This window comes from Myotis myotis, unplaced genomic scaffold (genome assembly GCF_014108235.1).
Source record: "Myotis myotis isolate mMyoMyo1 unplaced genomic scaffold, mMyoMyo1.p scaffold_m19_p_3, whole genome shotgun sequence".
Classification (NCBI taxonomy): Eukaryota; Metazoa; Chordata; class Mammalia; order Chiroptera; family Vespertilionidae; genus Myotis; species Myotis myotis.
Window position 1 is genome coordinate 20,177,773 of NW_023416335.1, and position 25,860 is coordinate 20,203,632.

The following is a 25,860-nucleotide window of genomic DNA, read 5'->3' on the forward strand; positions in this document are numbered from 1 at the left end:
TTTCTATAGATTTAGCACTTCCACAAATACACCATTTTAATGAGGCTCTAAAGCAGAGAATACAAACACAAATACCTACAGAATGAAGCAGGCAAATGTACCTTCTCTAGAAGGCATAGCCTATTACTGCCATGTGAAATGAGGGTGCAGTTTGATTTTTCAAATCCATCCAGAAATCCAGATATCTTAAATTGAAATTCCTTAATTTTAAAATGTTAACAACTTATTTTTAAAAACTAAAAACACTGTCCTTCCTGGGCCCAACTGAATGTTTCTCTGGGCTGGAGTGTGACCGCTTTATAAGCTACCATAGGGTATCTGCAGATGTGACATTGCCTTTGGGTAATTCCACTTTGTAATAAATATTCTGAACTATCCAAGTATCAAAAGACTAAGCACAGCAAGAAAATTACCTAAGATTTAATAATGAGTAACCTTTTTAAAACATTATTTTTCATCTACATGTACATTAGTGTAATTATGACCTCATTCCAAAGACAGAATTATATGGAGCTCAGCAACACCTCCCTGACCACACATAAACTCAAACATGCACACGCATTTCTCTTTCAACATCTTTTTGTGTGAGTTTATGTGCATGGGGTGTTCGTTTCTTGGCTGGAGGAGAGCACATTATTCAGGGATACTGGGTGTAATGAGGTAAAGGAACAATGGCTACCACTCTTCACTATTGTCTTCACTAGCAGAGAGGTGTGGACAAGGAACCCGGAAGGCTGGTGATCCTTGAAGCCCTTGCAAAGGTCAGGGCTGTGCACCCACTGTTAGTCCAGACAATGGTAGCTGAAGCAACTTCCCCATTTACTATTATGTAAATCCTTGCTGATGGGCTAGTCTGCCTATTACTGGAAATTGCCTGTCTAAGGGCTATCCGTGTATCCCAAACCAATAAAAGGTTGGCAAGGCCTGAGCACCAGGGGAAGTCCTTCCCCTTGAGTTGGACTTACCCGCCTGGCCCCCCAATATTTCCAAATTATCTCTTGTCTCTTTCATTTGTGTGAGGCTCCTCTTCCAGATCCTGAACCCTGAACCACGCGGGACATGGGGGGAAACATTTACAACAATGTTTCCTGTGGCTTTTCAGTCCTTGTGGAGAACAGTGTTAAAACCACAAAATGAAACAGCTCTTTCCTTGAGAGATCTTGGAAGACTGAGCCCAAAAAGTGCCCAGAGAGTTAGCACAGAACCAAGGAGATGGGCATTCTCTCTCTCTTCAGATGACCGTATGACTCCGGTACCCAGAGGACTCAAAGACAACACAGCTTTATTTGGCACTTGTAGGATGTTGTAGCTCAGTGGGTTGGGGTCAGGATTCACTGCCTTCTTGAGAGTGGCACTGCAGTGACAAATGACCTATTTAGTGTCAATTATCAGTAGCCACATCCACCACTCACAAGAATAACAGAGTTCACATAAGCCAGCTCATTCCTGTATGTCAATGAAACCAGCCAAGGAACAACCAGAAAATTGAACCTGCCCACCATCTATCTGCCACCTCCACCACCTGTGGCCCTGTTGAGTGCATTATTCACCCTAACAATGTCTTAAGGCTGACTTAAGCTAACTTAACGATACAGACTCATTAGGGTTTTTTGGTAAATATTAGTTGTCTCCAATGATTAGAGATGGTTGAAGCCAGTTGTTACCTTGCATCCTCATTGACAGATACTATGTTTTTAAAAAAAAGCAAAACCACCCCTAATTCTGCCAACATTTATTAGGAAACAGGCATCAAAACATGCAAATGATGAAGTCCTACAAATGTGATGAATTCTCCACTCTCCATCCTTTACATTCTGTCCTATCTAGGCATGCCACAGCCCCTGGCATTAAAGGCTCATCTCTCCATACCAAATATTCTGATAGCAGAAACAGCTATTTTTCCAGTTTGATTAGAGCAAAGAATTCTCTATAAAGTGGGGAACTAGGGAATAAGTGGAGTTCTAGACCGAGGGTACTACTCAAAAAATATTAGCCTGCTGGGATTGTCAGAGAATTCATCATGCAAGAGTAGACTTTTCTGCACAAATGTTTCTGGCTGATATATATTGATACTATTCATTTTTCCATGACATAATTTAATATTCTTTTATGTTAATTAATAAACCCTCTGGCACTGAATCAGACTGTGATATGTGAAGCACTTTCTGTAGCCCCCTCTGGGGAGTGTGAACTACAGAATAAGGTTTTCAAATTCTAACCAACCTCCTCTGAAATGTTCTGAAGTGTAAATTATCGAGTAGCATACTTCACATGTCATGTGACCCTCCCTGCAGTATGGATTAATGTTAATTTAGACATATACATACACCCCACACTGTCAAACTGAAGTGCTTCAAATAAATTTTAGAAAATAGAGTAATATTTCACAGAACGTTGTATTTGGCCGAGGAACTTGCTTTTTGGTGAACTCACTTTACAGTGAAAGAATCCAAGCCCATGGGATTCACTGATCTTACCATCTAATCCATCATCCAGAAGCAAGTAGCTCTGTAAAACAGTGGAATGACTTATTAAGACACACTGTTAACTAGGAGGAAACACCAGACAAAGTAAGGATGTTGTGCACAGATTTAGTATGACCTCTACATCAGCACATGGCAATAGAGCCCTTTATCCTTGAATGCACAGGTGCGGGAGTAAAAGGATCCCTTCTTAGTTTTACTCACATAATGACTCTCTCAAAAAATTTCATCTTGTGTAGCAGTAACATATTCCCTCTGGATAGTCAATATCACTTTCCTTGTCCAATATCCCCAAATCACCTTCTTCCTTTCTGTTTAATTGGAAGCTAGAGAAGCCCACATTAGCCAGGTGTATGTTACAGCTTCAGATTTATTGGAACCACTTTTAGTGGGAACACCATACTCCTGAAATATTAAAATTTTAAAACCAAAAGAGCCCAGTGTCTGTCTTGGAATTGGACAATGATAAGTGATATGTAGTAGTAATAACATGTTTTTTGAATATTACTTGAGTCTCCTTTTAATATTTGGGAATTCCTCCCATTATGAGTTGATGAGAGGCAGAGTCTACCTTCCACTGTAGAAACTCAAGTACTCCTTTCCCAAGCCCCATTTACAGTTACCACATGGACACATGATTGCATAGCCAAAAACAAGCACTCATTCTGGAACTTGAATAAAAAAGTGGTAAAGCAATGAAGCAAGATAGGAAAGAACTTCTCTGAAAGTAGATGGAGGTGTGTGTGTGTGTGTGTGTGCACGCGCGCACGCACATTTACTTTCCAATAACACCTTGGTGGTCAGTGCACTCCCACAGGGGGAGCTCTGCTCAGCCACAAGCCAGGCTGACAGCTGCCAGTACAGCAGTGGTGGTGGGAGCCTCTCCCGCCTCCTCAGCAGTGCTAAGGATGTCCGACTGCAGCTTAGGCCTGCTCCCCGCTGGCAAGTGGACATCCCCCGAGGGCTCCCGGGCTACCAGAGGGATATCTGACTGCCAGCTTAGGCCCAATCCCCCAGGGAGTGGGCCTAAGCCAGCAGGTGAACATCCTCCGAGGGGTCCCATACTGCGAGAGGGCACAGGTCGGGCTGAAGGACCCCCCTGAGTGCACAAATTTTTGTGCACTGGGCCTCTAGTAACCAAATAACATTGAATGAAATGATGTTATTCAAGGATCTGGTGTATTCCACAATTTGCATTATAGTCATCTGATTCCTTTTGCATAGGTGCATCCTTTCTGGTGTTTGGGTCAAGGACCATAGAGAGCCAGAGCCTTTGGCTAATTTTTCTTTTGCTGTTTATGTAAATAAACTGTCTGAATCTAAAAGTGGTGTTGGCCTTCCTTTGCCTTAGGTGTGCTTGATGACCTACTTCCAAGCTCATTCAGGTTGTTGGAAGAATTTGGTTCCTTGTAGTAGTAGGTTGAGGTCCCCATGTTTTGTATAGCTGTCATCTGGGAACTTTTCTCAGTTCCTTAAGGCCACCTACACTCCTCCTCAGTGCTATCTCCATCTTCAGACCAGCAATGGGCATAGTCCTACTCATCCTTCACACCACTCTGACTTCTACCTACCACATCTCTCTGCCTCCAGTCAGGAAGAGTTCTCTATTATGGGGCTCATAGGATGAGTTTGGGCCCAACTAGATAAAAAAGGATGTTTTAGGGTCCGTCACCCAAACTACATCGCAAAGCCCCTCTTGCCATGTAAAGTAACATACTACAGGTTCTGGGGATTAGGATGTGGACATCTTTGGGCTGCCTGCCACAATTAGCAATGACATTGATATCCCAACAGAACAGAATTGTCACACTATTTTGACTCTTGCTTTGGCTATATGGTTTACAAGCTTGGTTGTCCAGCAAAACTCTCACCTGCTTAAGCTACTGTGAGTTATTAATATTCTTTTGTTAACTCCTTTCCTTCTTATCAGGGCCAGTTTCTGTTTCTTACAACTAAAACTCTAACTGATAAATATACACATGATTTTCAGCACTCTTGACAAGTATTAGATGAAATTTCTTGGGACTTAATATCCTTTTACAAATAATTACAGTTCATAAACTGGCTTACAAATATCTTCTATACAACTCTTCAGTAGAAATGACAGCTTACATCTTTTCTTCATTGAGACACTTTTACTTAAGACTTGTGGTATCAGTGTCTATAACTGTCATATGAAATAATTCCTGTATTACTCACTGCCCATTATAATAAAAAATGATAGAAAATACAAACCCAAAGACCAACTGCTTGTGTCTCACTCACAATTGAAAAACTTCCCACCTATGCCCCCTCCCTCAGTCCTATCTCCAGTCGAGATTATCATTCATCTGGAATTTCAAAGAACAATCACTCAAGATCATTTAGTTAATTTCTTGGGACCAGAGCTGGAACTAATTGCTCCCCTTCCTCTAGGACAATGGTCAGCAAACCGCGGCTCACGAGCCACATGCGGCTCTTTGGCCCCTTGAGTGTGGCTCTTCCACAAAATACCATGTGCGGGCGCGCACATACATTGTGATTGAAACTTCGTGGCCCACGCGCAGAAGTTGGTTTTCGGCCTGGGCGAGTCTGTTTTGAAGAAATGGCCTTAGAAGAAGTGGGGATACGTTCGCTGAGGTCAACCCCTCAGGTTGAGGACATTTTTAGCAAAGGCCAGCTTAGGAATACCCTAATTAAGTTAATAACAATGTACCTACCTATATAGTTTAAGTTTAAAAAATTTGGCTCTCAAAAGAAATTTCAATCGTTGTACTGTTGATATTTGGCTCTGTTGACTAATGAGTTTGCCGACCACTGCTCTAGGAGATCATCAGAGGTGATTCCACAATGCCCTGCTTCCCTTCTTATCTCTTTACTGTTACCTACACTCTTACCCTCTTCCTATTTGGGATGTCTCATAGTCCAGTACATTCCCCACAGCTTTCTGCATTTGCAAAGCCTCCATTGCGTACCTTGGAAAGAGTATATCCTCCTCTAACTCATGACACTGTCTTTGCTGAAAGCCGGCTCTCTCCATTTCTCCCAAGTTTTCTCAGTTGAAGTCCCTTATTTCCCTATGTTATTTCCCAACAGTGCAGGGCCATGAGGTAGTATGAGTATTCTCTTTGTTCCTATTGCCCCTTCCACACCACTTCTTCCTGAAATATTCAAGCTCCTCTAATAGGCCATCAAGATATTACTCTTTCTCAATCATTTACTGAGGTGGCAATTCATGCAGCCTCGGCTCAGATGAATTGATATAAACAGAGTTACATCAATTAGAGGAGCTTTTTAGAGGAGCTTTCTATGATCACCCATCTGTAGGCATTCTACATCCTCCCAATTTCTTTTCTAACTCATCATCATGTTAATTTCCTTTATAGCATGCATATTATAAAACTTTTTATTAATTTATTTTTTCATTCATTTAGTGTATGTTCCTCTTGCCTGAATAAGTCAGAGTCCTTGTCTATTTCACAGTTGTATACTCAGTACCTGACATTTTAAGAAAAATTGCCTGTCTGAAATTGGGTTAAAATAGTCTACGGCCATACCACCCTGAACGCGCCCGATCTCGTCTGAAATTGGGTTAAAATAACTCTACATGTATTTCATAATTCTATGAAGTTATGCTTTGATATTTTACCTATAATAGCCAATTTTCCAGATATTATTCATGGAATAATAGTCTTCCTCCTCACTAACATACAGTATTTTCTCTATTATATATTACATGCTTACATAAGGTCTATTTTATGGTTATCTACTCTTAGATGCATATGTTTGATTGTTTTTCCAAAGCCAATCTATTTTAATTTCTAAGGATTTATAAACTTTGTAATAGGAAAAATTATTACTTTTTCACTCTTAAGCTTTTCATAGGAAGTCTTTTCCAGATAAACATGAGACTTCAGATTATTTGGCACTTTCAATGCGAATGACAGTAGAATAAATCATAAAAGAAAATATCAATTTTTTCTTTTTTATTGAATTTATTGGAGTGCCATTGGTTAATAAAATTATATAGAATTCAGGTGCACAATTTAAATTTGATTATAAAAATATGGACTTCTATACATTGGAAAACATCATGTAGCAGTATTTGGGTAGGAGTTAGACAAATACTGTGAGTCCTCATGACACAGGTCATACCAGCCCCGGGAGCCCTCCACTTCTCTGGAAGGACCAGCCCCTACCTGCTTACAAGCTGTCCAACTGCCATGGAATGCTCAGGAGAGGGTAGGGATGCTCAAACCATTTTTACTTGAAAGGCGCTACGAGCTGGTCTGAAAGAGAGAACATGAACCTTGAACTCCTTCAAATGTGTCCTCAGATCTGACCAATGGACTGGACAGAAAGGAGAATATTAAGGATTATGTTTGGGAAAATGTACCAGAATGTTGAGATCAGTGGGAAGACTGGTTCTAAGAAAGGTGAAAAGCTGGCCTGGCCATTGCCTGCCACAGCACCACCTCTTCCCTTGGATCACCTGTGCTGTCTGAGTGGAAGAACTCAACTATTCAGGTGTAGAAAACCCCTTTCAAAGAGTCGGTTAAAAAAAAAACAAAAAAACAGAGAGGAACCTACCTTCCACCCATCCTGAGACATAAGGAGCAGCCATCATGGAAAGGTAAGCATATCTAATCTTTAAAAATAATTTTTTTTAATTTCGTCTATTGGGGTAACATTGGTTCACAAAACTATACAGGTTTCCAGTGTGCAACTCAATAAAATATAATCTGCACATTTCATCATGCACCCATCACCCCAAGAAAAAAAAACAACTCCCTTTGTCCACCTCCACCTAGCTCCCACCCCCCTTTCCCTCTGGCTATCACCACACTGTTGTCAGTGTTTATGTGTTATGCATATGTGTGTTTTGGCTAATCTCTTCACCTTCTTTCACCCAGTCTCCTCTCCTGCTTCCCTCTGGCAGATGTCAGTGGTGCATATTTACAATGGAATACTACTCAGCCATAAAAAAGAAGGCAATCTTATCCTTTGCAACAGCATGGATGGAGTGGAAATTATTATGCTAAGTGAAATAAGTCAATCAAAGAAAGACAGGAACCATATGATCTCATTTATATGAGAAATTGAATCTTTATGTGAGTTCCTCCCCTTCCCTAACCAAATCCTAAAGAATAATACAGTGGGGAGTGGGGCAGAAGTGCTTTATCAATAAGGCTCTGAATATTATTTGTGGAATTACAGAAAATTTGTAATGTCTGGTAGAAATCTAGGATACCTGTGGATTACAAATAAATGATCCAGAATGTTAATATTTTCCCTAACAAGATATGCTTAACACTGAAACAAAGAAAGAATGGCTTTTCTAATGGGAAGAAAAAGAAGTCAAAGGACATCAACAGGTAGTTAACTAGTGAATGAAGGAAACCAGTAAATGTTACCCCAAAATATGCCTCTTTGACAAAAAAATTTTTTGAGCTGAAGGTAATTAAGAAGTAGTAAATGCAGAAAAAGCTCTTCTTTTTCTGCCTAAAGACAGGATATAAATTCTCCTTTTACTGCTGACAGACTCTTATCAACCCAGAGATGGCACAAGAGGAACCTGCAAACAAACCTTTGTTAAACTAACTCTATCTTCCTAGTTACTTAGTCACCATTTACCACCCTTAGCACAAACCCCTTGTCTTGTCATTCCTCCACAAATATATTGTGTGTTGTTGTTGTGTTTTTGTCTAAAAAGTATAAAAGCTTCCTGCTCAGGTTGCTTCTTTGGGTCTTTATTCTCTTATGAAGGTTTCCATGTGCATTTAAAATTTAATTAAATGTGTTGGTCTATTGTTTCTGCCCTAAACAAAGAACTGTGACTTACAAAAGCACATGTACCAACATTTTATTTGAAAATGTAAGGGAAATAAAATTTAAAATGATAAAATATATTAAATTACCAACTGAACTAATATTTTAAAAAAGCTAAACATGACCATATGAGTGGAAGAGAAGAGACCCAGGAGCTTCTGTGGGAATAAAAACGTTCTGAGCTTTCCAAGGAGAGATCTGACAATAAATATCAAACACTTAAGAATGCTCATGTTTTTTGACATAGTGATTTCACTTTTAGGACTCAATCCAAAGAAGCCAGTAGAGATGAGGACAAATATTTACAAAGATACTTATTTTTATATTAAAGACAACATTTTTGTAATAAAAATATTGAAAACCTAAATACCTAGGAAATAGCTAAATAATTAAGGTAACATAATAAGTATTGCATAGTCATTGAAACAATGCTTTAATTTTAGTGACGTGAAAAATATTCAATATCTAATGCACAATAGAAGGAGAATAAAAAGATGGGAAACTGTATAGTATGACTATTTACAAGCCACAAATCGCTGAACCATAGCTCAGGCATCACCCAGTCCCCTGCAATCATTTTATGAAGGAAGAAATTAAGGTTCAAAAAGAAATGACGGATGGGAGAGGATAAATGATTTCCCCAAAGTCACAGAATTAATGAGGAGCAGACCAGGGCCAGAATTCTAGTCCCTCGACTCCTCATTCATAGTTCCTGGAGTTTGCTTACTCACATTATGCACTTTTAGGGGTTCCCAACTTCCCACCTACATCACCACATCACTCTTTTTTTATTAGCTTTATCCTTATTCAACCAGTTAGGACTCTAGCTAGCTACCTTATCTCCAGGTCCATACCTGACTGGGTAAGGGGAATTCTTTTTTTTTTTTTTTTTTTTTTTTAACAACTCTGCATCTTCTCTAAATTATTTTGTTCTTTTCTATACCGTGTTGTTAACACTTTAAGAAATATGCATTCAAGAGGGAAATGTCCCTAGGCCTTCTCAAATACTCAAATTTGAAAATACCATTACATGTCACTTCCTCCATAAAATGCTATAAAGTATAACTTAAAATTTTAAGTGACCCCCTTAGACAATTAATGATTCTATAAATTGAGTACTAAAATTTTTTATGTAGCTATTAAAATAAATTCTGGTGCAGGCAATTGCTGAATAGTTTCATAGATTGCTTACTCTTGTTTCTCTGTAGAGTACCTCATAGTTTTTAGTTTAACTCACCATTTGAGTCCTTAAAATTATTTTCTGACGTAGCCATTTAACTTTCTTTCCAAATTTAGTTGTTCTTTATTTCAAGATCATTTTTAAAAAAATAGAAATGTGTTTTTTGTCTTTAATTTAATCATGAGCAATAGTGAATAGATAAGTAGAGAGCAGAGTCAAGACTTTGAGAGCTTGTTTGGAGGTTCTAGCAGGGGAGCGCAGCTACTCGTATATCCTTGTCCTCTCCTCGGGGGGAAGGTCGTCCTCTTCAACCGAGCGCGCAGCTTCGGGAGGGATGCACATGGATCTGTGAGGGAGGAGGGGGACACCCGCCTAGCTAGCCAGATCAGCCGAATCAACCCTGGCGATCAATGGGGTGACAGATGTCGCAGCCAGATCGCCCTCACATCCCAGAGTCAAGACTTAGATATTGGGGAGCCACCTGACTTTGCTCACTAGGAGACCATCATATCCCATTCTGGAACATTAAGTTCAAATTTATAAGCCCTGCAAAATTACTATTACATGGTCCCAAATAATTGAGATTTTAAGTGTTATCCATAAATGCCAAGAATCTACTCTATTGCTTTTTCTTATGGCTTTTTTATTTTCAGTAAGACACATTACCTGCAGTCTATTTTTAAAAAAATTATCCTATGCCTATCTTATCTCCATTCCAATTAGCTTAGGTAGATACTTCGCTGTTCCTAACCCCATCCACAGCACAATTTTAAACAGTTGCTCAGTACTTACCTGTTTGTCTGACAAAAGCTCTGCAACCATAGCAGGCTCAGCTTGTAGTGGGACAAAGAGAGGAAAGACTAAAATGCATGTTCTTAGGACACCCCTACTTTATGCAATTAAATCTTTGATTTCCTACATTATCCCAAAGTGAATGCTATGGGAAAGAGGAAAATTTCATTGTAAATGTATAGTGCAGGAATCAAATTCCACTACATATACCATTTGCAAATGCCACTATATACTCTCCTTGCAGAAAATAAAGAACACTGAAATAGTCATGTTCTTCCTTTTTTCCTCAGCAAATACCAGTTCACAGAACTATTAGACAAGTATGTCAAAACATAGTTTAACTTTGTCTTGCTGAGCACTAGGAAAGGATTTAATATATGGTCCAATGAGCCGGAAAGCCGGAGTTCTAAATGGTGACATAGAGATGAAACCTGTTCCCTGTTATATGTGTGTTCAGGACTTTGAACAAGTCGTTTATTTTGACTTGGACTTACTCTTGAATATTTTTCTGGAATAAATTTACTTTGGTTAAGGGGAGATTTTAAAGATTTTTTTCAATCTATAATAATAAAAATGTAATATGCTAATTAGACCAGATAGCCAAACGACCTTCTGGACATCATTCCAGATGTCCTTCCCAATGAAGCTGTGGTGGTGGGGCCGAGGCAGAGGCAGTTAGGGAAGATCAGGCAGGTGGAGTGGTTAGGGGCAATCAGGAAGGCTGGCAGGCAAGCATCCCGGATTATGAGAGGGTGCAAGCAGGGCTGAAGGAGCACCCCCCACCCCCATGCACGAATTTCGTGCACTGGGCCTCTAGTATTATAATAATACTGGCTGTTAATTTTTTGAGTCTAGTAAATAAATTTCAATGAGATTTACATGATAAATACTAGTGTGCTTTATCACTGTTCCCATGGACAATCATGACCACATCCTCTCAATTTTACCTCCCAAAGATCTTTCACATTCACCCACTCTTCTCTGCTCCTACCAGCGTTATCCAATACCACACTGCCATATTCCCACTTGGACTTTGACAATCATTTTCTATTAGGGTTCCCCAACCAATCTCTCCTCCCCATTACAGAGATTTTGAAAAAAATGTGTTGTCAAGTCTTGGCTCAAAACACTTCAAAGGTTTCCCAGTGCTATTAAGGTAATAATCAAATACAGAGGATATAAATCCCATGATCCACAGAGGCCAGAAAAAATATATAATTGAAAAATCCTATAATCTCACCACTAAAAGATAACAGGTATTCCTGTACTATATTTCATTCAGGCATATTGTCCCAAGCATATTATGAAATATTATTAGGATAATAGTATACATTTAATATTATGGTCTCTTAAAATGTTATTTTATATTAATTTTCCATACTGTGAGTGGCAGGATAATACTCTACCATGATGTCTTTCTTCTTTTTCCTTTTCCATTTAATCCTTTCCATTATTTTTTCATTAAAAAAATAAATTATCTTTTTAAAGTTTTTTTTTTTTAAGTTCTGATTGCTTTCTAAGAAAAGATACCATAAATTAATTGAATCAGAGGAAATGAATGTTTTGATGCTTTTGGGACATTTACATTTTCAACAGCAGTATTTGAGGCAACATGTCTGACTACCGTTATGAAAGGAAAACTTCCTTCTATTGGAATTTTCAGATTGTTTTCAAATACTTAATCACTGAATATTAATGTTCCTTTTATTTTTTCCAGTAATATATTTCTTGTAAATGTTATAAATTATTAATAACAGGTATCAAATTGGGGAAAATTAATTATACTAATATATTGCTTAGTTTTAATTTTATGTTTATGAACTATGAAAAATTAATTTACATATTACCAAAGAAATTCATTTCCTTTTGTTATTTTTTCTTTCTCATTATGCTTAGAACATTTTTTCCTTTGCCAGATCATTTAAATAGCAACTGTATTTTCTTCTGGTTTTAATTTTTTCTTCTTCTTTTTCTTCTTCTTCTTCTTCTTCTTCTTCTTCTTCTTCTTCTTCTTCTTCTTCTCTCTCTCTCTCTCTCTCTCTCTCTCTCTCTCTCTCTCTACCTATCTTTATGTTTTATTGACATTTACCTGTAAATCTCATCTCTCCTTTATAGAACCAACCTCTGAAATTAAGAAGAGAGATGTGCTTTAAAGGAAAGAACACACACTTTGAGATCAAAGTGTTGGAGCTTCTACCACTGATTAGGTCTATGATCTTAGACAAGTTAACTCACATCTTTGAGTAAAATGGGAATCATCAAGTCTACCATCCATCCAACTGTTATAAAGGAGATGTTGTAAAATAGCTGGATCCCAAAGATAATATTTCTGCTTTCTCTCCCCTTTGCATATATATCCATTCTTTCATTCCATGACATATTCTCATCTGTAATGATTTTTTTGAGTTCTTGTCCTCTAAATTCTACCTAGTCTTTATTACTATCTCCTCTTTAAAAATATTTTGACCACATGTCCCTCCTTAGGGACACCCCCATTAGGTTATAATTAAGTACTAAATTCCTCTTTATAGGTTTTCACTGCTTTTTGTGTGTTTGCCTTCTCTGCACAACCATCTTCTCCACTAAATTCATCAGTTATGAATGTGAAGACATTCTGCAAGATGCTGTAGAGGAGTCTAAAGAAGATCTTACAGATCTCAGCTGACTGATTTTTTTCTCAATTATTTATCAAAATAAGATCAACGTACAAGAAGTTAACACCTACTGCCAGCCCTATGCTAACCAGGGAACTTGCACCTGGATGGATTAATCAAGTTCCATCTACAGGCACCAAGTATCAATAGGTTGTCCCCCTTTCCCAATGCACTTGGGAGCTTTGGGGCCATTTTCCTGTTCTGAACAATCTCCAAAAATTGAGACTTCAATTTGTAGTACTTCCAGATGGCCTGGGCCCACCGCCCAGAGTCCTTTCTCTCCTGTCTCCCAGGAGACCACATTGCCTTCAAAGCACCACAACTTCCTAGTCTGACTTTTCAGGAGAGCTCTCCTCTGTGCAGGCTGCAAAATAGTACTAATTAGGTGCGGTGACTGGCCTCATCCTTTCAGTGTGCTCTGCCTTCTCTTTTCTCCTTCCCCCATCCTTTCTTTCCTCCTTAGACGGAAGAGCTGCCCTTAGATATGGGATTTCCAAATCAGAGCGGTGGAGGCAATCCTGATAGTAATATAAGGCCATTAAAGATCCTTCATTAGCATCTAGTGCCCCTTGGTAATGAACCCTGTGGCCTGAAAGGAGGAAGGAGACTTGACCTCTCTGCAGGGAAGACAGCCTCAGATGCTGAAGATTTTACTGCCCAAGAAGCAGACCAGTCCCTAAAGCAATGCTGGTTAATGGTCATGTAGAGAAGGAAAACGTTTTCCTCAAAACTTTTAGTGTACCTGGCTGGGTCTGAAAATTAAACTGACAAGGACAGATGAACACAAAAAAAAGCATATAAATTTTACTGAATTTTTACATGTACAGGGAAGCTTTCACAAGAGAATGAAGACCTGAAGAAGTGACCACAGAAGGAAGCTTTTATACCTTTCAGAGAAAAAAAAAGTACATTTGTGAAGAATTGACAAGACAAGGGGGTTCAGAGTAGGGGTAGTTAATGGTAAAGGAATAATTAGAAAAATAAAAGTTAGTTTAGCACTTTTAAAAAAATACATATACAACCTTCTTGGCCCTAAATTCCCTGTCTCAGGTGATAAAAATGCTTCTTTCCACCCAGCATAGGATGGGTGCCTTTCACCTGGGAGTTTTATGACCTATTTCAGGGGAAAACAAGGAGGGGAAGGAGGAAGGTCAAAGTGACAATTTTTATTTCTGCCATTTAAAAAAATTGCTTAAAATATTTAAGATGCCAACATGCCACACTTTGGGACTTTGGGGTAACATGTCCTGAACCCCATCAGTGAGAACACTGATTCTGGAGTTGACTACACTCCAGACTGGGCTTTGAATTAAAATCACCCTTTTTAACTAAGAGACCTTTGACAAATTGCTGAATTTCTCTAGACCTCAAACTTTTAATCTCTAAAGTAGGGAAATGTATATCTCTCATGCACAGTTGTGATGATTTAGTGAGACAATTTGCATAAAGTGTTTAATATGGAACTCTATGCTCAATAAATGACAGCCATTATTATTGAGTGTCCAAAGTACTATCCCACTGAGGGCTTAAATTTACCGAATGTTTTCCTCATAGTACCTAACTGGACCTTCATGCAATCTATGAGGCAAATAGCATAGGTGTTTTATCTCTCAGGAGTTTTTGTTGTTGTTTTCAGATCTTGTAAGTAGTAAGGCCAAGACTCAAAGCTATCACTTGAAGGCCCAGGACACATTCTCCTGGTAACAAAGGACCACTTGACTCTCCAGGGGAGGAGCTACCATCTACAGAGGCCATGACTCCCCTGTAAGTAATGAGTTTGTAAACAATGTGAGTGGTATTTTGGGTTGATTTCATTCCATCTACTTGATTCAGCCAGGCTGTGTCAAAGCTGAGAAATCCAGCTATTGTGTACTGTAAATTATTCTAGCAGAGGTGATTTCTATTAGAGTGCAAGTGACAAAGTGCCCATTTGATAGAAATGCATGTTAGTGAAACTAGGAACCCTCAGCAAACAGGGAAGTAGAGCTGTTTGATCCCCAACCCCACACCCAATAGAAAGGTTAATTATCTGATTATGTGGGTGTTGGCCAGGCAGGGGTACTAGACTCTAAACATCTCTGCTACCAACTGTTGCCTCACTCCAGAAGTGAGAAGCATATAGGACAGGTAGGATGAGGGAGAATGACAAATGTGTGGAACAGGTTTAGAAAGAAGAGTCTAGAAATCAAAAGGGGTCCCAGAAGCTTATTTCCTGTTGGGAGGATGCACAAAGCCATGGAAGAGAGTCCTAAACCATCTTCCTTATAGCATCACTATCTTTCTGGAGGAAACTATTAAATTTCTCTTAGCTTTCTGTGCTTTGTTTTTCATTGTCACATTGAATGGGGACATTTTAAAGATTCTCTTGCCTATTTATTGATTTATGGGGTGGATCTTGATTGTCTGTGATTGAGATTACTCTTTAAGGCAGTGGTTCTCAACCTTCCTAATGCCGCGACCCTTTAATACAGTTCCTCATGTTGTGGTGACCCCCAATCATAAAATTATTTTTGTTGCTACTTCATAAATATAATTTTGCTACTGTTATGAATCATAATGTAAATATCTGATATGCTATATGTGTTTTCCAATGGTCGCGACCCACAGGTTAAGAACCGCTGCTTTAAGGGGTCTTTGCAGCAACAAGGCCCCATGATGAAGAAGACATTTTAAGTGGAGATGCACTAAAATGGTTAATCCTTTTAGTTCTTTCATTAAGTTTACTAATGATCAGGGCAAGGATTAACTTTGCAAACATGTCACAATTCTCTGACATGTGAAAATCCAGAGAGGAAAGGTTCCCTGACTAACTTCTCCCAAACGAATGAGATTCATGTGCACAGCCCCAAACATCTGTCCTTTTAACTTCACTGAGGTGAGCCAAGGCATTGGTAGACAAAAGGAGAGCCAATGTATATCAGTTACCCAGGATTCCATTTTTTTCCCTCTATTCTGAGCAGGACCTGCAAACATATGATTTTTTTTTGAAGGTTTTATTTGGGATGTATTTTGGAATGTACTCAGGGCAAAAATATCTCTTTCCCTTAAAAAAAAAAAAGTTTTCAGGGCAAAAGTTAGTCAATGTTGCTCTCTTGTGGCAAGGTTTTCAAAGAGCAATCTTTGCTATGGTGAGTAACTGCAATGACACTTACTAGGGGTAACCTGACCCTTGTCTTTACTGATTACAAACAGTATAAATGAGGAAAGGAAGGGGGTTACTAGCTCAGTGATGGCCATCCCATGGAGTTTGGTCTTCTCAATGAACAAATAAAATTTCGCCACCAACATATTATACTATCTCCTTTCATTATCTCTCCTGGCTAGAAAGGATTTTATCCTCTTCAGTGTATGTTTTTCTTCCTACCATCAGTTTAAGGCTTTTTAGAAGCGAGGTAAAAATATATTTTAAAATGCTCAGGAGTTCAAAATATTTTTCTAAATAAGCTCACCATTAATCTTTCATGACTACTCACCATCATAGATAACCTTTCTTTTCTCTCAAATGGTATGGATTTGAAGGGGTTGAGGTAGTTCTGCATTCACAAACTTAAAAGTATATTCCTCTGCCTTGGTCTGGGTTTCCTTGTGTTTTAAAAGACGTAGGGCTCAGGGATAAATAGACGTAATGCTCAATAATTCTTCTACCTCAATGCTAATCTACATAGTTTTTGCGTATTATATTCCAAAAGGTTCTTACTTCAAGGATATCCTGAAAAAAAGAAAATGAAAATATTAATGCAACAATTACATTCAAACCCTCTATTAAGGGCATTGCTTATAGAGGCAGTTTTTAGAGAAATGCAATTATAATCACAACACTGATGAAGAATGTCAGAAATTTTATAAAAAGGGCAACATTGCCCTTTGATGGGAAAAACAATTAGAGGAAGCAAGGCTCTATCTTAGAAGACATTAAGCCATTTCAGAGCATTTTATTTGCCTCATGCTTATACTCTATGTCATTTGTTTGGATTTTCTTTAAAATATGTAGATCAAAATAAATTTGATTTTTAGAAAGTTATTTTGTATCTATAGAGTCATAGTTTTTCTCTTGAGATAAATAAAACATGCTGGATTATTTCCAAACCAAAGATAGACCCAGTCCTTTCGTCCCTAAAACTTGCAAGGAGACAGGGGCCTTTGGAGAGGCATGTTTGGATGAAGGTACCAATCTAGGAGAAGCTGATACAGAGATGATGGCTTTCATCTCTTACGCTGTTAGTGACAACTCAGCTTTTCAACGGGATCTTCTAGTTGGATATGACACCCAGAGACTCAAACACACACAGTTCGTTGAAATTGGGATTTGGGAAACATACTCTCACACAGCACCCAGAGGAATAATGCAACCAGCTGCTGGGACAACGCTTGGTGTTTCGACTGTAATCAGAAATAATTCCAAACAGGAGCAGTAGAGAGGATGGGCAAAGGATGGCATGATAACTACTGCATTGGAACCATGGCCAGAATGGCAGGTTGGAGCAGCAACACACCACTTTTTTGCCAATGAAATCACCAACTTGATGTTCAGCTGGCCTGATTGCTGAAGAGATTGATTGCATTATTCATTTCTCATCACAAGATTTTTAGGACTCTCAAGGACCCATAGAGAAACAACAGCAACCAAAAAACTCCAGTTATCAAGAGTTTAATTTATTCATCTATATTTTCAAAAGGGGCAATTGCAGAGAATAAACAGGACCTGAACAGAAAATGGGTTTTTAGTGAGACTGAGTTTGGAAGCCCTGGATTTTATAGAGTTGGATGTCCCGGTCTTTATTGCTTGGTTTCTGTTTTTCATATCTCCTGTCTACTTTTCCTGATGAGTCCTCCATCTTCTTAAAAACAAAACAAAACCCAGAACCAAAACCAAAGAAAACCCTACTGCTTGTTAATTACCTATGAAATACTTCCATCTACTGGCCAAATGGAGGAGGTTCACCTCTTAACTTTTTTTGTTTTATCTGTACCATGATTTTTTAAGACCACCCTCCAAATATTTAGTAGACTAATTATGAATTACGAATTAGAAAATTAAAGAGGTTGATGCAATTCTCCACATTGCATTTAGCAATTCACCAAGTAAAACCCTCATGTATTTGATATACATATGGACACACATATGCACTTTGCAAGTAGCCAAAATGATCCATAACTGAATTACCAAAGAAAGCAAATCAGTGAGAAAAAGTAATGGGAGACTGGAAAGAGGGAGGGGAAGGAATAATCTCTCTAGCACACCAGTTAGTACGTTTCTAATCAGATCACAGAGTAAAGAGGGTCTGGATTCGAGATGGAATCAGAGACTGTGGCCAAGTTCAGCATATTCCTTTGAAGAAAGTAGTTCCATGAGACCTGAGAAGAAATCCAAGTTAATTTATCAAATGGGACAACCCTTAAAAAAAACTCAGAATTGATGCTTCCTCATTCTTTTTTTCCAAAAGAATTCATCTGGGGAATGAGATCAGACACTGGAATATTAAAAAATAATTATAATCTGTTAGAGACATAATCTGGGATTAAACAATCAAAGATTCTTGGTGTGTGTAAGCCGGTCAGAATCTCAAATACCAGTCCAGCCTCCTCATTTTACTGATGAGAAAATGAAGATTGGGGAGCATACAAAGCTCAGCCAAAGGCTTATATACTTCAGAAGTAAACCAACACATTTGAAGAAGAAAAAAAAGATAAAAACAAAACTCAAGATTTCTGTATGGATTTTAAATATGATTACATAGTTTATAATATCAGCCTCTCAAGAAATGATAGTTTCTAAAAATAAAATCACCAAAATAGTACAGACAGTCTAATGGATTAAAGGGCCCACCACAGTGGCTTGCTATGGTTTATCCAATTAGAATAAACAGAAGAAAAAAGTACAATGCCTTTTCTATTTCTATAGATTATGGATCTAAATAGAATATGGATTAAATGATCTTCTTTCCAAAGTAAGCTTTCTCTAAAAGTGGTTAATAGACTATCTATCCTATTTCATGAAACTTGAGGAGTTAAACCAAAAATGAAACACTAAGAAGGTGAAAGATAAAAGACTTGGTGACTAAAATAGCTTCATGTAAACCCCTAGAGCAACTCAGGCAATGCACTTTAAGTAACATTCCCAAAGTGATAGATACATTAAGTCAATAAGAAGATGTTTACCCAAGAAACCACTTACTGTGATGTGCTTTCGCTATGATGTGAGTGCTCTGTGGAGGTAAAACCATCTTCATCCTTGACCTTAGACCTGGTGTGTCACTGACTAGCTGCATGAACTGGGGCCCTATATGTCCTCACCAGTGTTTGCCTGATGGGTGGATGTTCCTTGGGAGTAAGAATTAAAGGTCTGGTAATAGAAACAGAAGAAGGTAGGGTTATAGCATTACTTGTGACAGATGGATATAGGCCCTTAAAAGAGAACTTTACAATATGATTTATTACTTTCAGAAGCATTCAACATACACAAACATATACACACACATTCATGAGTGCTGCTATATACACTTAAAGATTGAAGTGCTTTCCTTCTTCAGGTATGGCACATTTCCTGAAGAAAGTAAATTTTAAAAATTAAACATATGTTCAATCTCATTATAAAGTATAATTTCCCAGAATATCTGAGTGCCCAGATGTAAGTTATGGAGATGTGTACAAAGTAAAGCTATTTTTCTAACCAAACCATGGCCATGTTAAAACATTCATCTGAAAAAAAAAGAAATTTTCAGTAGCATAGTGTTGTTTATTTCTTAGATCTAGTTTTAAAAGGGTAGCAGTGAAAGGCCACAACCACCACCCAGAAGTACCGGCCAGGAATGTAGAGTCAGCGGTGACACATCCTCACGCTCATCTCCATGTACAGATGTGCAGAGAGCTTCCGTCCTGGCCACCTGCTTGCCCCACCCACCAGCACACTCACTGGATTAGCCTCCTCTCACTCTGGACCAGGGATTCCTCTGATTGGCATCCAATCATTTAACTCCCTTCTTTAAAATCCTTCAAATGATAGTGGGTGTTTGTATTTTTTCATCTTAAACTGGAACACAATGCCTTGCATGATCTGGTTCCCTTGATATACATCCAGCCTTCTCCTGGATCACTGCTTTCCATCAACCACCCTCTTCAGAGTGCCATCTCTTTTCCACCTTTGCCCACGGTAGTCCCTCTGTCTAACAATATGTCCCCAGCTTCTCCAGCCCACCAAGGGTCCTGCCCCTGGCTCCTTCGCGTGCCTCAGACCTCAGCTTCAGACATGACACAGCCTCTGGACTCTTCACGTAGGTCAGGTTCCTCCTTCCACTACATTTCCCCCAAAAACACTTCCCCCAATTTCTAATTGTAAATGTCTCCCTGGGTTAATTGTATTGCCCATCAAGGGATGAACTGTGTTTGTTTTGTTGACCATTGTCCATTGTGCCTCCAGTGCCTGGCACATAGGAGTTACTCAACACACACACACACACACACACACACACACACACACACACACGACAAAGATTCTGCTTATAGTAGGCACCCCAAAGAGTATATATTATTGTGGTGTCTTTAAACTCTTGAGTACAAGGAGAGTATAGTGAAGGGTAAAGTTGCTAAGTCATCTATCTCCCATGTTCTGAACACTGAATTGCTACCAGGTCACAAACAGCAGTTTTTCCCTAGTCATCTACATCCCCCGTGACAAAATAACTGTGGCAGCAGTTCTAGGAAATGTATTTCTCCTATAGAAATAGTCTTCTCCACAGAACGGAGTCATGGTGGACGGCAAAGGACAATAACATTTCTTCTGGGTCTCATCACCTCATGTCAGGTCGCCTTCACAATAACTGGGGGACCTTTCACTCTGACATTCTGCCGGCCACTCATGCGCAATGAAAGGCATGATATTTCTTACACCTTTGAAAACATCAGAGAAAACAAGAAGTTGCTCTCATCCTGAACTTTGCCTCTGCTGGACCAAAGGTTTTGTTGACAGGACAGGGATAAAAACAAGAAAGTGGAAGGTCCCAAGAAGAGATAAAAGGAACAGAGCCCTGGGTTCAAATAGCAATTGACCAATGTTCACACTGGTAAAATTGCCCACTATAATACCTGCACTCTACACCATGCCTTTCTTATTGAAAAGATATGCTAAAATCCTAAGCTGTCCTATCATCTGTCCTTCCAAGATTACTGAGAATGTGGAATTCGTTAAGATGAAGAACCAACTCACTGACACACAGATGGTTGGATGTCATTTCATGCAAAAAAAAAAAAAAAAGTTATCCTGAAATTGCTTGACTGCACAAACCAAATAGATAGCCCATTGACCATAGCGACAAAGCATGTAACTTCCTCAAGGTCATTGAGAAAGTGAATAATAAAATCAGATCTAGAATTCACATCATCTGAAGACCCATGTTGTCGACCCCAGCTTTCTCCCTCTGTTCATTCACTAGCATCCTACGAGTCAGGATCTCAATGAGTGGTTAGCCAACCCATGTCCTTAGAACCACTCATTGCATGGCACCCAGTGTTAAGACTCTGTAATACACTGAATTCTAATTCCTGGAATCATTATCATGTGATCATGACATCATAGAATTCTGACATTCAGCTTCCCGATGTTTCAAACCAAGCAACGAAATAATAATGGGGAAGACACGGGAAAATTGTCCTGTACAACCGAGATCCAAGCTGCGTTTATTCTTTCCTCCTTAGTGACCTTCATAAGTGGACTCCTCATCTTATTCCTTTCCCGGCTACTCTGGAGGGGCATAAAGAAATGGAAAAACATCAAGGGAACAGGAATTCTCTTGGTCAGTTTCCTTATTTGGGATCCCACTGTATGAAGATCAGAGACAGGTTTGACATGTGTTTGTGTTTAGGAAATAATTAAAGCTTCACTGAGTTTTCACAGGCTAAGAGAGCCAGCTCTGAACTGGTGCCTTAGAAAGGGGCTGATCCCCTGGCCGCTATTCCAAGGGTCTCGGGTATAGAGCCAGCCTCCTATCTCACCTCTTAGAGAAGAAATGTGTTGTATGGCTATATGGCTGATGATGCATGTTAGCTCTTGAAACAGAGATTGCTTTTCTGACAGAAAAAATACACCCACAAACATTGTTTATTCCTCTGTTATGAATTTAAAAATGACAATTGTGCTATGTCCTATGAGGGAGGAAAAAAGGAAAATCAAAGTCAACCTCATTTTCATAGATCCATCATTCATCCAGCATTCACATATGTACACTGCCTTTTGTATTCCACAAACACACTCATTTTCACAGAACTACACATGGACATCCACATATACATGCACATGACATCCAGCCTCAAATGCAGAGACCTTTTCATGCTGAACAAGTTTTGCAAGAATAGATGCTATTGAATGACACCTGTTAAATGATGATGATGAGAATAATGATGTATTACCCATATAAGACATTGCTTATATGCTACGTAATGGCTGTTCTATTACCAGTGGTCCAAAGCAAAGAGTTTTACTATGCCATGTGTGGCTTGTTTGGAAACAAACACTTTATTTGTTTCTCTGATTATAGTAATTTCCCTAACAGAACACATTTCATCTGTGCAATATAATTAATATTGAAAGGTTGCTTAAAACATTTCTCTTAATGCTATACATTGACACAAAATAACAGAATTTATAACTTGGTACTTAAAGTCATTGGCAATCTCATTTATGGAATTCAGGTTTCTGCATTGGAGAAGTACCCAATATTGAAGTTCATAGATTCTGTTGTTAAATAAGTTCATTCTATTACTAATTATTTCTAGATTAAAGACTTTAGGCAGTAACATAAAAATTGGGGAAAATAGTTCTGGGGTACTGACTTCTTAACAATACTGACAGTACATGAATGGGTATGGTGAATCAGCCTTCTTTCCTATTTTCAATGCACAATTCAATTGGCAGAATTATTTAATCTTCTTAGACTCCTTCTGCTCTAGGAAATATATCTTCTTCCTCATTATATTCATTTACATGTGGTTACAAAAATGTGAGAACTCATTTGTCTGTAAATATTTGCTGTATTTGTTGCTTCTTTCTTTGGAAGTAATTCCTGTCTACCCTTTGGTGCAGAGGTATCTTTTAATTTAAAATAGAAAGTAAATGTTACAAAAAGGTAAGAAATAAAGTCCAAGGAACCAGAATACTGCTCTTAAATCTTGAGGACTTTGATAAAAGTTGAGTGACTTCTCAATAATTTGTTATGTTAATATAAATTGAAGAGTGCAGTATTTTTACTCTAAGCTTTTGGGAAAGTTGGCCTATTGTAAAAAATGCCACAAATATGGGTACTGACAAAAGTTCTTTTAAAATTATTTGGAGAGTTATAATTTTTCTCCTCAAATGTGCATTTTAAAAGGTTTTACTATATTAGTAAGTATGATTTTATTACATCTTCGGGCAATTTGTTTTCCCACAGAAGGCATCTCCAATTTTATAATGAAATTAAGATGAGTGTTCTATATTCATGTTATATTGAATATTTTTTAAATCAATTATCAAAAATCTCAGGAATGCTCATGATGACTCATAAGTATTAGAGGGCAAATCATTGATCGAGATATGAACTCTATCCAATAGTCATTTACTGAGACTCTCTTCTACCACTCAGAAAATATGAGTAGAACAATTAAGTCATTTCAAAACCTTGGCCCTACCCGAAGTGAACTTTTCTAAAAGTCAGAGGGTCCGGCCAGCATGCTTTCTCTTTCTCAGTGGTAATTCAAAACCATCAGCAGACACAGAGGCTAGTTTAGACCCCACCCTTTCCGGATGGCCTGCGTGTGGGGAAGTCATTGAATTTCTCTATACCTCCACTTCCTTGCCAATATACAATGGGTTTAATCACACTTTGTCTACATCATAGGATAATTATAAATGCCTAATATAATAAATACAGGCAATTTGCAAATGAGAGAAAGGATTATATTTTTAGCAAGATATACTAGATAAGGAACTAAAAGTAGCATCAAATTGTTAAAAACTTCCTTCTTCTTTTTCTCTCAAAAAAGCAGGTACTTAAGTAATCACCTAAAAATGAATTTGTGTTTTTCCTTTGTCCATGTATCTTGATGGAAAAGGATAGATACTTTTTCCCAGAGCGGAAAGAACATGGCGCTCCCAAACCTGATCATTACAATAATGTCAGTTTGAAAGGTCGGGACTAGGAGTGTGTGAGAAAAGCATGATGAAGATGTGAAATTCAGAGATAAAAACCTGTGCAGAAGATCAGTACAATGCAAACTCAATAAAGTTCGTCTCTTGAAATACTGAATGAGTGACTTCAGGGTTCCCTGGTTTGGAATAGGTGGGGTAATTTCTGGCTGATACCACAGCACGGGAGAATCTATAAACAGATTACTTTCTCCAAGATCCAGGTCACACTCAATTCCTTTTTGTCACTTATAGAAATTTATCTTGACAAGGAGCAGCCGTAATAAACATTTAAAAAGTCTCTACCTCCATGGAGTATTTCGTGATCGTATAGAAATGTTACTTTCAGCACAGACCATCGTGGGGCAAGTGTTGGTAAGTACATTTTCATTGTTTGCTAACAGACTTTAGCCACAAGCATGACTACAGTTGGTATATGCAATTTTATCACTCCAGTAAGCATATAGTGTTCCCTGATGGCCTTATCTAAAGCATCACTACCTCTCGAAGCATCTCTGGGTCTCTCCTCTTTAGCCATTGTTTTGCTTATCTCTTCTTTGGTGTGAATATCATTACTTGGCATTACATTTTGGATTTATTGTCAGCTTGTCCGTCAGAAGAAAAGCTTTATTAGGGCAAAGGTTGTGCACATTTTGTCCTTCTATGGATGCCTGGCATATAGCAAATGTTCAAGAAATATTGATATTTAGTGGATTATCTGGCCTAAAATGTACAACTATTTTCTCATCCTTTGAATCCAATAGCCTTGTTTCTTCCTTATACAAACTAGTCATTTTTTGCCCTTTCATAATATTTATCATTTTACTTTGTGTTTTAATATTAGTAATTTGGACATATCGAAACTTAGTCCAGGTGCCATCTCCTTGCAAAATCTTACCTTATCTCCAGATTAGGCTAAGAATTTGTCTCTAAGGCTCTATAATATGCATTGAACACTGTTATTAAAATTATCTGTGCATATGTCTCTATCCCCAGTACACTGTGCGCTCCTTGAGAGAAAAGATTATGCCATGGAACTATTTATATCCCATTGTCTTGAAATACCAGGCTCTATAAATGAATATTGTGCTGATCATCATTTCAGTAGTATAGTTTGATCTGAAATATTAAAAACTGGGATCTGTAATTTGAGGGTATACTGCCATCAGATGGTGGTTTGATAGTAGTAGACATAAGTAAGCTAGAGTTTCTGCTGCTTTTTTATAATTGGTAAAAAGATTGCTCTTTTCTAATTAATGTCTAATTCAGATATAATTAACTTTTAAAACTTATTTGGAAGTACAGAAATAAAATTGCTTTAATAAAATCTGAAAGGAATGTAGGATCATCTGGGAAAATGTCTCTCCTTTCTTTTCTTTCTCAAGTTTTGGTCTCTCCGCGCCCCCTCCCCCCCCCCCCCCCCACCTCCTCAAATCCCTGTCAGTGTGATCTATTAGAGAAGGATTTTGTAATTCTTTCAGATCATAATAGGGATTTCTTGGTTAGGATCTCTTCAAATGTTCTAATCATGTTTGATGGTAAGATGATAATATTGGACATAATGTATGAAAGGTCACTGAGGTAAGAGATCTTATATAATCTAACAATTTCTCCTTTTTATAAGACCACCAGTGATATTGGATGAGTCTATCCTATGGCCTTTGCTTAACTTGAATACATTTGCAAAGACCCTATTTCTAAAGGACTTCAACAAATATTTTTGGGAGAACATCATTCAACACATAACCATTATAATGATAAATGTAACAAACCTCAACCAAGATATGA

The 25,860-nt window shown here is 38.2% G+C and overlaps 1 protein-coding gene across 1 annotated transcript in view; it reads left to right on the plus strand.

The window, feature by feature from the left end:
* Window positions 1–21,511: 21,511 nt before the first annotated feature.
* KCNU1 (potassium calcium-activated channel subfamily U member 1) overlaps window positions 21,512–25,860 on the plus strand; it is a 121,419-nt gene continuing 117,070 nt past the window's right edge. Inside the window, 2 exon segments of the mRNA XM_036297221.1 lie at window positions 21,512–21,706; window positions 24,328–24,447. Of these exon segments, the coding sequence (XP_036153114.1) occupies window positions 21,512–21,706; window positions 24,328–24,447 (315 nt within the window).